The sequence below is a fragment of the Salvelinus fontinalis genome, chromosome 40 (assembly GCF_029448725.1).
Source record: "Salvelinus fontinalis isolate EN_2023a chromosome 40, ASM2944872v1, whole genome shotgun sequence".
In the NCBI taxonomy this organism is placed as follows: Eukaryota; Metazoa; Chordata; class Actinopteri; order Salmoniformes; family Salmonidae; genus Salvelinus; species Salvelinus fontinalis.
In genome coordinates this window covers 820,748-835,548 of record NC_074704.1, presented here as the reverse complement: position 1 = coordinate 835,548, position 14,801 = coordinate 820,748, and the positions used below count along the sequence as shown (strand labels likewise).

At 38.4% G+C, this 14,801-nt stretch overlaps 1 protein-coding gene across 1 annotated transcript; it reads left to right on the top strand.

The window, feature by feature from the left end:
• The first annotated feature begins 357 nt into the window (after nt 1-357).
• LOC129839550 (zinc finger protein 664-like) lies at nt 358-14,781 on the top strand. Its single transcript, XM_055907071.1, has 2 exons — nt 358-1,067; nt 12,396-14,781. Exons 1-2 carry the CDS (start codon nt 587-589, stop codon nt 13,133-13,135), a joined length of 1,221 nt encoding a protein of 406 aa, XP_055763046.1. The 5' UTR covers nt 358-586; the 3' UTR covers nt 13,136-14,781.
• The last annotated feature ends 20 nt before the right edge of the window (nt 14,782-14,801 follow it).

Below are 14,801 nucleotides of genomic sequence, written 5' to 3'. Positions count from 1 at the left end.
GAGCAGCCACACTAACAGGACTTAACCATACTGGTTTTAAACAGCAACAAAATGCATGTCCAGAGACTTGGTTTGGTAAACAGCTGAGGGATGGGGACTGGAGAAATGTAACCACTCTAAAATTCATAGAGAAAGCTATTGTAGCAACCTTAACCCTTAAACCTAGCGAAATATTGCATTTTACCCACACTGTTGTTACATTGGTGGGTAAAAACGAATGCTTCCTAACCGTTAACTTGTTGTCTGAAAATAAAATATACGTTTTACTCAACAGCGTTACCCACTCCAGTCAGCAGACGGCGATGTGAGGGTTTAAGGTAATGCTGCTAGTGTGACGTATAATCTCGTGGACGGAACGCTTCTTTCAACAGCAGCAACAGTCAGTCAGCCACCTCGATAGCTTGCTAGCCAATATAGACGAACCAATAAAGCTCTGTAGACGCTTTAGTGTATATTAGCCACTGTGTTATAAACACACTTCTGTCGTCTTGTTCGTTATCCAATTTATTAGAATTTTTACGTTGTTATTAGTCAGCTAGCTAGCTTGTTAAGTTAGCACTAGCCTAGCTAGCTAGCATTCCCGACCATGAAAGAGGTCGTAAAAGAGGAGGAGGAAGAGGAGACTGTTACAATACAAAAACAAGCAGATGGTGAAGCTGTTACTGTAAAAGAAGAAGAGATAGACGTTACAGTGAAAGAAGAGGGAGACACGTTCAGAGTGAAAGAGGAGAAGGATGTTACAGTAAAAGAAGAGGAGGAAGAGGAGGGTGTTACTGTTAAAGAAGAGGAGGAAGAGGAGGGTGTTACTGTTAAAGAAGAAGGGAGAGACGTGACGGTGAAAGAAGAGGAAGACGTTACTGTAAAAGAAGAGGAGGAAGAGAACGTTTTTGGAGTGAAAGGGGAGGAGGGGGAGATGACTGTCACATCGAAAAAGGAGGAGGAAGAAGAAGAGGAGGAAACTGGATATCTGGGGCCGGTTTCACAAAGTCATCTTAAGGCATCCAATGGTGCTAATGATGAATTTAGCCGTAAAATGGTTTTGAAAAGCCGTGCCCTGATTAACACTAGTAAGTACTGTCTTAAAAACAGAGGCACAAACTCTGCAGTTGTTGAACTGATGTTTGGTGTTAAAGGGGAACTCTGCAGTTGTTGAACTGATGTGTGGTGTTAAAGGGGAAATCTGAAGTTGTTGAACTGATGTGTGGTGCTAAAGGGGAACTCTGCAGTTGTTGAACTGATGTGTGGTGTTAAAGGGGAACTCTGCAGTTGCTACATCCATATTCAGACTATTTATTTATAACCATTGATTACTGAAGAATATAACACATTCCTCATGAGCTTAGTTCAACTGTTGTACCCCATCAGAACCCAGAATAAGCTTTTTTTTGGTCCAATGTTTAGAAACAATGTAAACCAACACTGTATAGCCTCAAAACATAGTTAAAACTATAATGTTGATATCATGGATGGCCAGTCCTTGCCTCCATAGGTCTGTCTATGAATTTGAGAGAAGTTACATTTCTCCAGGCCCATCCATCATCTTATTACCAAAACAGTGGCAGAGTGACGCTTTGTTATTGTTTGAACAGCAGATTAGTTGATGTGTGTCTTTTTTAAAGGGACAACCTAGGTTTTAAACAGAAACAAAATGGATGTCCAGAGACTTGGTTTGGTTAACAGCTGAGGGATGGGGGCTGGAGAAATATAACCACTCTCAAATTCATAGAGAAAGCTATTGTAGCAACCGTAACCCAAAACCTAGGGACCTCGTCAAGAAGTGTAGACATCTCGGCGGAACAGTTTTAAGGTGTTGGCTTGACAGTCAGTGGACCCAGGTTTGAGTTCAGCTCTGGGCTACCCCCTGAATTCACTACACTATGAATACAAGGACTGGCCATCCATAAGATCAAAATTAGTTTTACCCAGATTCTGAGGCTCTACAGTGTTTGTTTACAAACAATGGGGTTATACAAGTTTGATTTGGTTTCTGATGGGGTAATACAGTTGAAACATTTGAGACATTTCTAAGTTAAATTCTTCAAGAATCAATAGCTATTATGGCTGACCCCATTTAGTCGTCTGGACGATTGTTCAGTCGAAAGGCTGTTGGTCGCCCAAGATTTTTTTCGTCAAACAGTCGCAAATATACGTATGTATGTACAGTCACTGTGGTGACGACGTCGTCTATGTACTTATTAATGAAGCCGTTGACCGATGTGGTAAACGCCTCAATGCCACCGGATGAATCCCGGAACATATTCCAGTCTGTTTTAGTGAAACTGTCCTGTAGCTTAGCATCCGCTTCATCTGACCACTTCCTTATTGAGCTGGTACCTTCCTGTTTTGACTTATAAGTGGGAATCAGGAGTATAGAGTTATGTTCATATTTTCCAAATGGAGGGTGAGGGAGAGCTTTCTATGTGTCTCTGTGAGTGGAGTAAAAGTGATCTAGTGTTTCTTTTCCCTCTAGTCCCCCCTGATCTTACCGGACTCTGCCGTTCTGTCCTGTTGATATATAGAAAAACCAGCTAGATGTATGTTATCCATGTCCTTGTTCAGCCACGGCTCTGAGAAGCAGCTATGTTATATTAGTATATTACAGTTCTTAATGTCCCGTTGATAGGAGAGTCTCAAACGGACCTCGTCCAGTTTATTCTCCAGGGATTGCACATTCACCAATAGAACTGAGGGTAGAGGTGATTTATTCACTCTAGTCTCATCAGGGTGCCAGCCTCTATAGCGCCTTCTTCGAGTTTCGGGGATTTGGGCCTGGTCCGGGAAAATCAATATGTCTTTCTCCTCTGACTCATGACTCGTTGAAGTAGAAGTCCTCATCCAAATCAAGGTTCGTGAAAATTGTTCTGATGTCTATAAGCTCTCTTTGGTCATAAGAAACGACGGTGGAAACATTATGTACAAAAAAAGTTGTGATCAGCGTAAAGAAAATACACAAAATAGCACAATTGGTCAGGAGTCCATAAAACGTCTGCTTTCCATTCTTAATAACATTCTTAATAACATTCTTAATAACATTAGCATGAATTAGCCTACGGGAAAAAAGAAGCACAATATATTTTAATGGATGTGAGATGATTAACTTATAGCTTTGAAATCGTGTACTTTCGAGGATAAAAGGCATGTTTCTTGACTGGTTTTTAGAGGGGGTTTCATGACTATTAGCTTAGCAACCACGTGACGCAGCATGGCAACGAGAACTCAATTGGTCGACAGTCTGTAAGACGGGCGTTAGATGTTTGGAACATTTTGAAACTTTCTGAAAAGTTTTTCCTTTAAAACATTTTGGTTTACTAGCCTGTAAAATGTGAATCCATTGACGCGTTTGTTTACTAGCATGTTAAATTTGGATCCCTTGACGTGTTTGTTTACTAGCATGTTAAATTTGGATCCCTTGACGTGTTTGTTTACTAGCATGTTAAATTTGGATCCTTGACGCGTTTGTTTACTAGCCTGTTAAATTTGAATCCATTGACGTGTTTGTTTACTAGCATGTTAAATTTGGATCCATTGACGTGTTTGTTTACTAGCATGTTAAATTTGGATCCCTTGACGCGTTTGTTTACTAGCATGTTAAATTTGAATCCTTGACGTGTTTGTTTACTAGCATGTTAAATTTGGATCCCTTGACGTGTTTGTTTACTAGCATGTTAAATTTGGATCCCTTGACGTGTTTGTTTACTAGCATGTTAAATTTGGATCCCTTGACGCGTTTGTTTACTAGCCTGTGAAATGTGAATCCATTGACGTGTTTGTTTACTAGCCTGTTAAATTTGGATCCTTGACGCGTTTGTTTACTAGCCTGTTAAATTTGAATCCATTGACACGTTTGTTTACTAGCATGTTAAATTTGGATCCCTTGACGCGTTTGCTCTCAGTTAACCATGTGCTTGTGGATATTCAATTCCTGCTCTTTGTTGCGATTGGCTTTACGAGCTGTGCTGGCTGGAATTGTGTGGAGTACCAGCGTTAGCCTACGTTGCATCCATCATGCCGCCCAAAGTTAAAGACGGTTTGTTGTAATGGAGAGAACAGTGTCTAACTATGACTATAACTATAACCTATTTAATCAGGTACGTGATCTTTTACATCAACAAAAATATGTCTACAAGCAATCGTTACAGCAACAGGAAAATAGCTTAAAGAGCCTCGTCCAAATACTGGTGGACTCAACTAACAAAAGAAGGGCTGATCTGACCAGAGAGGTCCAAGACCTTAAGAACAGTTGGCAGTTCTCCCAGGGAGAGGTTTCTGAGAGGTATTTGGGTTGTCAATTCAGTTTGGCCTGCTTCCATACCGCCCGCGATGCGCTGCACTACAAGTCCCAGCAAGCACTGCCAATGTGCTGCACGCCAAACGTCAGTGGATTACACAGACACACCCCTCTTCCCAGATCCACACACAGACCGAAATATGAGCCAGCCAGTGTGCTGTATCATAACACTAATGTTATCTACCAGACCGAAACATGAGCCAGCCAGTGTGCTGTATCATAACACTAATGTTATCTACCAGACTGAAAGTTTAAACAGGTTGTAGGCTTAACAATGAATAACCAAAAAACTGAAAATTAAACTATTTTATTTAACATATATTAAACCCCTTTTTTAGGCACCAAACAACTTATATATGCTGTAGACTTCTGTTCATTTATTAGACTGGTACCGGACTACATTCAGACCAGTCTTGTCAGGTTTCTGGGCTACCTAAAGCAAAACAATGTAGGTGATCATATTAGTGTTGGAGCCCAAACTGTTTGGACGCTACAAACGTTTGTTTTCCCCGTGAGAAAGACTGATGTTTACAACACCGCTGTGGCTCTGCCACCTTTCGGTGAGGAAGGCTGATATCGGCAGTGGATTGAGATGCAGCCTCTATACAGACACAGATATCTGTAGCTCTGCCACCTTTCGGTGAGGAAGGCTGATATCGGCAGTGGATTGAGATGCAGCCTCTATACAGACACAGATATCTGTAGCTCTGCCACCTTTCGGTGAGGAAGGCTGATATCGGCAGTGGATTGAGATGCAGCCTCTATACAGACACAGATATCTGTAGCTTAAACAGACAGATTCTTATGGGGAATGTTGTATTATACTAATTAGATTACAGTGGAGGTACAGACATCAACTCTAGAGGGTTAACCTGTCTCTCTCCCCCTTCATTTGTACTATTATATCAGGGGTTTGTATTATACTAATTAGATTACAGTGGAGGTACAGACATCAACTCTAGAGGGTTAACCTGTCTCCTCCCCCTTCATCTACACTGATTGGACTGGATTTAACAAGTGACATCAATAAGGATCATAACCTTTAACCTTTAACCTTGTCAGACTGTCATGGAAAGAGCAGGTGTTCATAGTGTTTTGTACACTCAGTTTATATAGTCTTTTGTCCCTGTAAGTTCACATGTGGAACTGCACGAAATGTGTTTTAGTTTCCCATCATTTAGAAATGTGTTCCCAATGTCCCACATTGTCCTCTTTATTAATAGAAAGACTCATATACTGTATAGTATTAGTTTAAAACTAAAATGGACCAATCCTGGATCGCCCCCTGTATTATCAGCCACTGAAATAGGAGAGAGTTTGTCCCCTCTCTGTTTATTTACTCAACCCAGAGTGAAACCAAAACACCCCATGCAGCCCATGACAACCTGATGACTCAGAGTCAGGTCATAAACAAGTACAAAGGTTGGTCGTCACCGTGAGGGAAAATAACTGACGTTCACCATCTGGGACCATTCAGCAGCCTAGATTTACCAGGTTATTACTTCTAAATAAACTATTCACCATCTGGGACCATTCAACAGCTTAGATTTACCAGGTTATTACTTCTAAATAAACTGTTCACCATCTGGGACCATTCAACAGTCTAGATTTACCAGGTTATTACTTCTAAATAAACTGTTCACCATCTGAGACCATTCAACAGTCTAGATTTACCGGGTTATTACTTCTAAATAAACTGTTCACCATCTGGGACCATTCAACAGTCTAGATTTACCAGGTTATTACTTCTAAATAAACTGTTCACCATCTGGGACCATTCAACAGTCTAGATTTACCAGGTTATTACTTCTAAATAAACTGTTCACCATCTGGGACCATTCAACATTATAGATTTACCAGGTTATTACTTCTAAATAAACTGCTGTTCACCATCTGGAACCATTCAACAGTCTAGATTTACCAGGTTATTACTGCTAAATAAACTGCTGTTCACCATCTGGGACCATTTAACAGTCTAGATTTACCAGGTTATTACTTCTAAATAAACTGCTGTTCACCATCTGGGACCATTCAACAGTCTAGATTTACCAGGTTATTACTTCTAAATAAACTGTTCACCATCTGGGACCATTCAACAGTCTAGATTTACCAGGTTATTACTTCTAAATAAACTGTTCACCATCTGGGACCATTCAACAGTCTAGATTTACCAGGTTGTTACTTCTAAATCAACTGTTCACCATCTGGGACCATTCAACAGCCTAGATTTACCAGGTTATTACTTCTAAATAAACTGATCACCATCTGGGACCATTCAACAGTCTAGATTTACCAGGTTATTACTTCTAAATAAACTGTTCACCATCTGGGACCATTCAACAGTCTAGATTTACCAGGTTATTACTTCTAAATAAACTGTTCACCATCGGGGACCATTCAACAGTCTAGATTTACCAGGTTATTACTTATAAATAAACTGTTCACCATCTGGGACCATTCAACAGTCTAGATTTACCAGGTTATTACTTCTAAATAAACTGTTCTCCATCTGGGACCATTCAACAGTCTAGATTTACCAGGTTATTACTACTAAATAAACTGTTCACCATCTGGGACCATTCAACAGTCTAGATTTACCAGGTTATTACTTCTAAATAAACTGTTCACCATCTGGGACCATTCAACAGTCTAGATTTACCAGGTTATTACTTCTAAATAAACTGTTCACCATCTGGGACCATTCAACAGTCTAGATTTACCAGGTTATTACTTCTAAATAAACTGTTCACCATCTGGGACCATTCAACAGTCTAGATTTACCAGGTTATTACTTCTAAATAAACTGTTCACCATCTGGGACCATTCAACAGTCTAGATTTACCAGGTTATTACTTCTAAATAAACTACTGTTCACCATCTGGGACCATTCAACAGTCTAGATTTACCAGGTTATTACTTCTAAATAAACTGTTCTCCATCTGGGACCATTCAACAGTCTAGATGTACCAGGTTATTACTTCTAAATAAACTGTTCACCATCTGGGACCATTCAACAGTCTAGATTTACCAGGTTATTACTTCTAAATATACTGTTCACCATCTGGGACCATTCAACAGTCTAGATTTACCAGGTTATTACTTCTAAATAAACTGTTCACCATCTGGGACCATTCAACAGTCTAGATTTACCAGGTTGTTACTTCTAAATAAACTGTTCACCATCTGGGACCATTCAACAGCCTAGATTTACCAGGTTATTACTTCTAAATAAACTGATCACCATCTGGGACCATTCAACAGTCTAGATTTACCAGGTTATTACTTCTAAGTAAACTGTTCACCATCTGGGACCATTCAACAGTCTAGATTTACCAGGTTATTACTTCTAAATAAACTGTTCACCATCTGGGACCATTCAACAGTCTAGATTTACCAGGTTATTACTTCTAAATAAACTACTGTTCACCATCTGGGACCATTCAACAGTCTAGATTTACCAGGTTATTACTTCTAAATAAACTGTTCTCCATCTGGGACCATTCAACAGTCTAGATTTACCAGGTTATTACTTCTAAATAAACTGTTCTCCATCTGGGACCATTCAACAGTCTAGATTTACCAGGTTATTACTACTAAATAAACAAATAAACTGTTCACCATCTGGGACCATTCAACAGTCTAGATTTACCAGGTTATTACTTCTAAATAAACTGTTCACCATCTGGGACCATTCAACAGTCTAGATTTACCAGGTTATTACTTATAAATAAACTGTTCACCATCTGGGACCATTCAACAGTCTAGATTTACCAGGTTATTACTTCTAAATAAACTGTTCTCCATCTGGGACCATTCAACAGTCTAGATTTACCAGGTTATTACTTCTAAATAAACTGTTCACCATCTGGGACCATTCAACAGTCTAGATTTACCAGGTTATTACTTCTAAATAAACTGTTCACCATCTGGGACCATTCAACAGTCTAGATTTACCAGGTTATTACTTCTAAATAAACTGTTCACCATCTGGGACCATTCAACAGTCTAGATTTACCAGGTTATTACTTCTAAATAAACTACTGTTCACCATCTGGGACCATTCAACAGTCTAGATTTACCAGGTTATTACTTCTAAATAAACTGTTCACCATCTGGGACCATTCAACAGTCTAGATTTACCAGGTTATTACTTCTAAATAAACTGTTCACCATCTGGGACCATTCAACAGTCTAGATTTACCAGGTTATTACTGCTAAATAAACTGTTCACCATCTGGGACCATTCAACAGTCTAGATTTACCAGGTTATTACTTCTAAATAAACTGTTCACCATCTGGGACCATTCAACAGTCTAGATTTACCAGGTTATTACTGCTAAATAAACTGTTCACCATCTGGGACCATTCAACAGTCTAGATTTACCAGGTTATTACTTCTAAATAAACTGTTCACCATCTGGGACCATTCAACAGTCTAGATTTACCAGGTTATTACTTCTAAATAAACTGTTCACCATCTGGGACCATTCAACAGTCTAGATTTACCAGGTTATTACTTCTAAATAAACTGTTCACCATCTGGGACCATTCAACAGTCTAGATTTACCAGGTTGTTACTTCTAAATCAACTGTTCACCATCTGGGACCATTCAACAGCCTAGATTTACCAGGTTATTACTTCTAAATAAACTGATCACCATCTGGGACCATTCAACAGTCTAGATTTACCAGGTTATTACTTCTAAATAAACTGTTCACCATCTGGGACCATTCAACAGTCTAGATTTACCAGGTTATTACTTCTAAATAAACTGTTCACCATCTGGGACCATTCAACAGTCTAGATTTACCAGGTTATTACTTATAAATAAACTGTTCACCATCTGGGACCATTCAACAGTCTAGATTTACCAGGTTATTACTTCTAAATAAACTGTTCTCCATCTGGGACCATTCAACAGTCTAGATTTACCAGGTTATTACTACTAAATAAACTGTTCACCATCTGGGACCATTCAACAGTCTAGATTTACCAGGTTATTACTTCTAAATAAACTGTTCACCATCTGGGACCATTCAACAGTCTAGATTTACCAGGTTATTACTTCTAAATAAACTGTTCACCATCTGGGACCATTCAACAGTCTAGATTTACCAGGTTATTACTTCTAAATAAACTGTTCACCATCTGGGACCATTCAACAGTCTAGATTTACCAGGTTATTACTTCTAAATAAACTGTTCACCATCTGGGACCATTCAACAGTCTAGATTTACCAGGTTATTACTTCTAAATAAACTACTGTTCACCATCTGGGACCATTCAACAGTCTAGATTTACCAGGTTATTACTTCTAAATAAACTGTTCTCCATCTGGGACCATTCAACAGTCTAGATGTACCAGGTTATTACTTCTAAATAAACTGTTCACCATCTGGGACCATTCAACAGTCTAGATTTACCAGGTTATTACTTCTAAATATACTGTTCACCATCTGGGACCATTCAACAGTCTAGATTTACCAGGTTATTACTTCTAAATAAACTGTTCACCATCTGGGACCATTCAACAGTCTAGATTTACCAGGTTGTTACTTCTAAATAAACTGTTCACCATCTGGGACCATTCAACAGCCTAGATTTACCAGGTTATTACTTCTAAATAAACTGATCACCATCTGGGACCATTCAACAGTCTAGATTTACCAGGTTATTACTTCTAAGTAAACTGTTCACCATCTGGGACCATTCAACAGTCTAGATTTACCAGGTTATTACTTCTAAATAAACTGTTCACCATCTGGGACCATTCAACAGTCTAGATTTACCAGGTTATTACTTCTAAATAAACTACTGTTCACCATCTGGGACCATTCAACAGTCTAGATTTACCAGGTTATTACTTCTAAATAAACTGTTCTCCATCTGGGACCATTCAACAGTCTAGATTTACCAGGTTATTACTTCTAAATAAACTGTTCTCCATCTGGGACCATTCAACAGTCTAGATTTACCAGGTTATTACTACTAAATAAACAAATAAACTGTTCACCATCTGGGACCATTCAACAGTCTAGATTTACCAGGTTATTACTTCTAAATAAACTGTTCACCATCTGGGACCATTCAACAGTCTAGATTTACCAGGTTATTACTTCTAAATAAACTGTTCACCATCTGGGACCATTCAACAGTCTAGATTTACCAGGTTATTACTTCTAAATAAACTGTTCTCCATCTGGGACCATTCAACAGTCTAGATTTACCAGGTTATTACTTCTAAATAAACTGTTCACCATCTGGGACCATTCAACAGTCTAGATTTACCAGGTTATTACTTCTAAATAAACTGTTCACCATCTGGGACCATTCAACAGTCTAGATTTACCAGGTTATTACTTCTAAATAAACTGTTCACCATCTGGGACCATTCAACAGTCTAGATTTACCAGGTTATTACTTCTAAATAAACTACTGTTCACCATCTGGGACCATTCAACAGTCTAGATTTACCAGGTTATTACTTCTAAATAAACTGTTCACCATCTGGGACCATTCAACAGTCTAGATTTACCAGGTTATTACTTCTAAATAAACTGTTCACCATCTGGGACCATTCAACAGTCTAGATTTACCAGGTTATTACTGCTAAATAAACTGTTCACCATCTGGGACCATTCAACAGTCTAGATTTACCAGGTTATTACTTCTAAATAAACTGTTCACCATCTGGGACCATTCAACAGTCTAGATTTACCAGGTTATTACTTCTAAATAAACTGTTCACCATCTGGGACCATTCAACAGTCTAGATTTACCAGGTTATTACTTCTAAATAAACTGTTCACCATCTGGGACCATTCAACAGTCTAGATTTACCAGGTTATTACTTCTAAATAAACTGTTCACCATCTGGGACCATTCAACAGTCTAGATTTACCAGGTTATTACTTCTAAATAAACTACTGTTCACCATCTGGGACCATTCAACAGTCTAGATTTACCAGGTTATTACTTCTAAATAAACTGTTCACCATCTGGGACCATTCAACAGTCTAGATTTACCAGGTTATTACTTCTAAATAAACTGTTCACCATCTGGGACCATTCAACAGTCTAGATTTACCAGGTTATTACTGCTAAATAAACTGTTCACCATCTGGGACCATTCAACAGTCTAGATTTACCAGGTTATTACTTCTAAATAAACTGTTCACCATCTGGGACCATTCAACAGTCTAGATTTACCAGGTTATTACTTCTAAATAAACTGTTCACCATCTGGGACCATTCAACAGTCTAGATTTACCAGGTTATTACTTCTAAATAAACTGTTCACCATCTGGGACCATTCAACAGTCTAGATTTACCAGGTTATCACTTCTAAATAATAACTTTTGGGGGGGGTTCTCATAGGCTTACAATTGTTGTTTTGATTATTTCTTGAGTTGCTAAGATATTTGTTTTTTTACTGGTTGAAGTTGAAGTGTTTTTTTTACGTAGAAAGCAGCTGATTTGCGACGATGGCACAAACATTATATTAAGCAGGAGATTCCAGCGAGCCTTGCAATCCAGTACACTCATAAGCATCCTGTAAATGGATGCTATTTTTCCTGTCAGCCTATGAGAACTCACTTTCCCCCACGTTGGGGAATTAGTGAATAGCGACACCAGAGCTTAATGTGAGTTTCCTTCAGTAGCATCCTGATCTTACTCTGATAATGTGTGGTAATATGCAGAATACATTGTGAAAAACTAAAATCTTTGCTCACCACTTTTGCTCAATGCAGATATACTACATCCATAACTAGTGGTTTCTGGATTAGCAGGGAGGAGTTTCTGCGACGTATTGCATGTGCATCGCCCCTCGTATGTCAATTTTAGCACAGAAATGGGACTATATTCTAGCCTAGAGTCATCAACTTTACTACTAAAGTGAAAAAAACAAGACAAAATATGACTGTTGTTGATCACTGACTGACATATTAAGACAATTGTCAAATAAGTTTATAAAAGCATTTAAATATTCATTACAGATGTAAATTGTTGTACAACATCATGGGCATCACCTTTTAGCTAAAATAAACAGTGGATTTCTGCTGTTGTGGGCCTTTAACCATCTGTCTGACTTTGTCGTCCATACAGGAGAGAGACGTGACTATCGTGGATCCTCTGGGGAGCCTCAACTACATCATGAAGCTGACGAGGCAGAGAAGAGACTCTCCACATCAGAACTCCTCAAGAAACACCAGCGGAAACCCACAGGGAAGAAATCTCACCACTGCTCTGACTGTGGGAAGAGTTACTCAAGATCAGATTCACTTAAAGTACACCAGAGAATTCACACAGGCGATACAGCTCACTGCTCTGACTGTGGGAAGAGATTCACCTCTTCAGCAGACCTAAAAAGACATGAGAGAATCCATACAGGAGAGAAACCTTATAGCTGTGATCAATGTGGGAAGAGATTTACTCTCTCAAGCTGCCTGAAGATACATCAGAGAACACACACTGGAGAGAAACCTTATAGCTGTGATCAATGTGAGAAGAGATTTGTTACATCTAGCCGTCTGACTATACACCAGAGAACACACACAGGAGAGAAACCTTATAGCTGTGATCAATGTGGGAAAGGTTTTAACGTTCGAAGCGGCCTGAAAACACACCAGACAACACACACAGGGGAGAAATCTTTTAGCTGCTCCGACTGTGGGAAGACCTTTTCAAAATTATATACATTACAATTACACCAGACAATTCACACTGGGGAGAAACTTTATAGCTGTAATCAATGTAGGAAGAGTTTTAATCACTCAAGCTTGCTGAAGGTACATCAGAGAACACACACAGGAGAGAAATCTTGTATAGCTGTGATCAATGTGTGATGAGATGTGTTACATCTAGCAGTCTGACTATACACCAGCGGACACACGAGAGAACCTTTGTCGTCGCTGTAATCAATGTGGGAAGAGTTTTACTCAGCCAAACATCCTGATATCACACCAGAGAACACACACAGGAGAGACACCTCCTAGCTGTGAACGATATGGAAAGAGATACGCTGGTAAAATACATATATGAGGGAGTTGTTTCATGATATCATTACGATAATGTCACAGTGTAGAATGTTTTTAACATTGTAGTAGGAGTATTTTAATGATGTCACAATGTAGAATGTTTTTAACATTGTAGGAGTATTTTAATGATGTCACAATGTAGAATGTTTTTAACATTGTAGTAAGAGTATTTTAATGATGTCACAATGTAGAACTCTAAACCTTTTGCCCCCTGTTCTATTGATTTCAGCGTGATATGGATATTAGCCTCATCAGGGGAAAAATTAAGGGTCTGAAATGAAAGAGTTAATATTTATGTGATTAACAAAAAGTGTTGCGTTACACTTACCTTGTTGGCGACCCACTTGAATCAAAATGCAACACTTCAAAATGTAGCTAGCTATTTTCTACAAATTGACCTCTAAACAGTGATGTACACATTATTCCCATATTCCGTGTGGTGTTTGAGTTGTTAGTTTTAACAGGACGTGAAACCTCATCTCCCCCCTCTCGCGCAATTGATTTCAACGTGATATCGTTATGAGTGATGACAAAAACGTGTTGCGTTTCTCTTCGTTCTGAGGACCCCTAAATTTAAATGCATCACTCCAAAATGTAGCTGCCTGTCTTCTGCAGGTTGTCCTCTAACCAGTGAGGTAAAAGATATCTCCCATTTCCATGTGTTTTTAGTTGTGTTAGTTTCAACAGCACGTACAACCTGATTTCCCCCCTATCAGGGATTTATTGTTACAACAGTGTTGTTGGTGTTTGTGCAGTTTTATAAGATGCTTGTTTTAAAAAATACAAGTAATATGATTACTGTTGTGTTTGTGTCGATAGTACATTAATGTGTTTATGTTTTCAATATATCACAAACTGCTTCTTCATATTGGTTATTGATTTGGACTCGTTAAAACTGTGTTTTGACATTGGGCTCCTCCCACATAGCAACATGTTGTTGAAAAGAAGACTGCCCTGACATCCAATCTACCTTGTTGTTTTTAAAAAAGTTTAAAGTCGTATTTTTTCAACATTGAAATGTTTTATTATTCCATGCCTCACCATTAAGTGAATTACTGCCGATACATATTAAAAGGGGTGTACATTCTGTTTTGATATTTCATCATATTTACAATTCATGTAACATTTTAGTAATCATAATTATTTATGCAACCAACTGACAATTTTTTTGGTTCAATTAAATTGTTTTACTAACAATGTAGTAAAACAAGCTTATATTTGTGGTTGGATATTACATCCTATTCTTACTATTTTAATCAATGTCATTTCCTTAGAATGCACACTAGTCTTTCAGTGTTTGTTATTGATGAGTTTTTATCCTCTTGTTTTTGTTGTGTAGTAAATATTTAGTGTAGTTCTTATCGTTTGTATTAGTTTTCCTCCTGTGAAGCAGAGCATTGCGTTGCATCCATGTCTGAAATGTGCTTTATAAATAAAGCTTGATTTGATTTGAACATATTGTAAAACACATGAA

What these genes read in the sequence shown, in the direction of transcription:
- LOC129839550 (XM_055907071.1), top strand. Translation starts at nt 587, where the DNA reads ATGAAAGAGGTCGTAAAAGAGGAGGAGGAAGAGGAGACTGTTACAATA. An exon ending in CCGTGCCCTGATTAACACTA is followed by an intron (nt 1,068 to 12,395) that starts GTAAGTACTGTC and finishes TCGTCCATACAG; the next exon opens with GAGAGAGACGTGACTATCGT.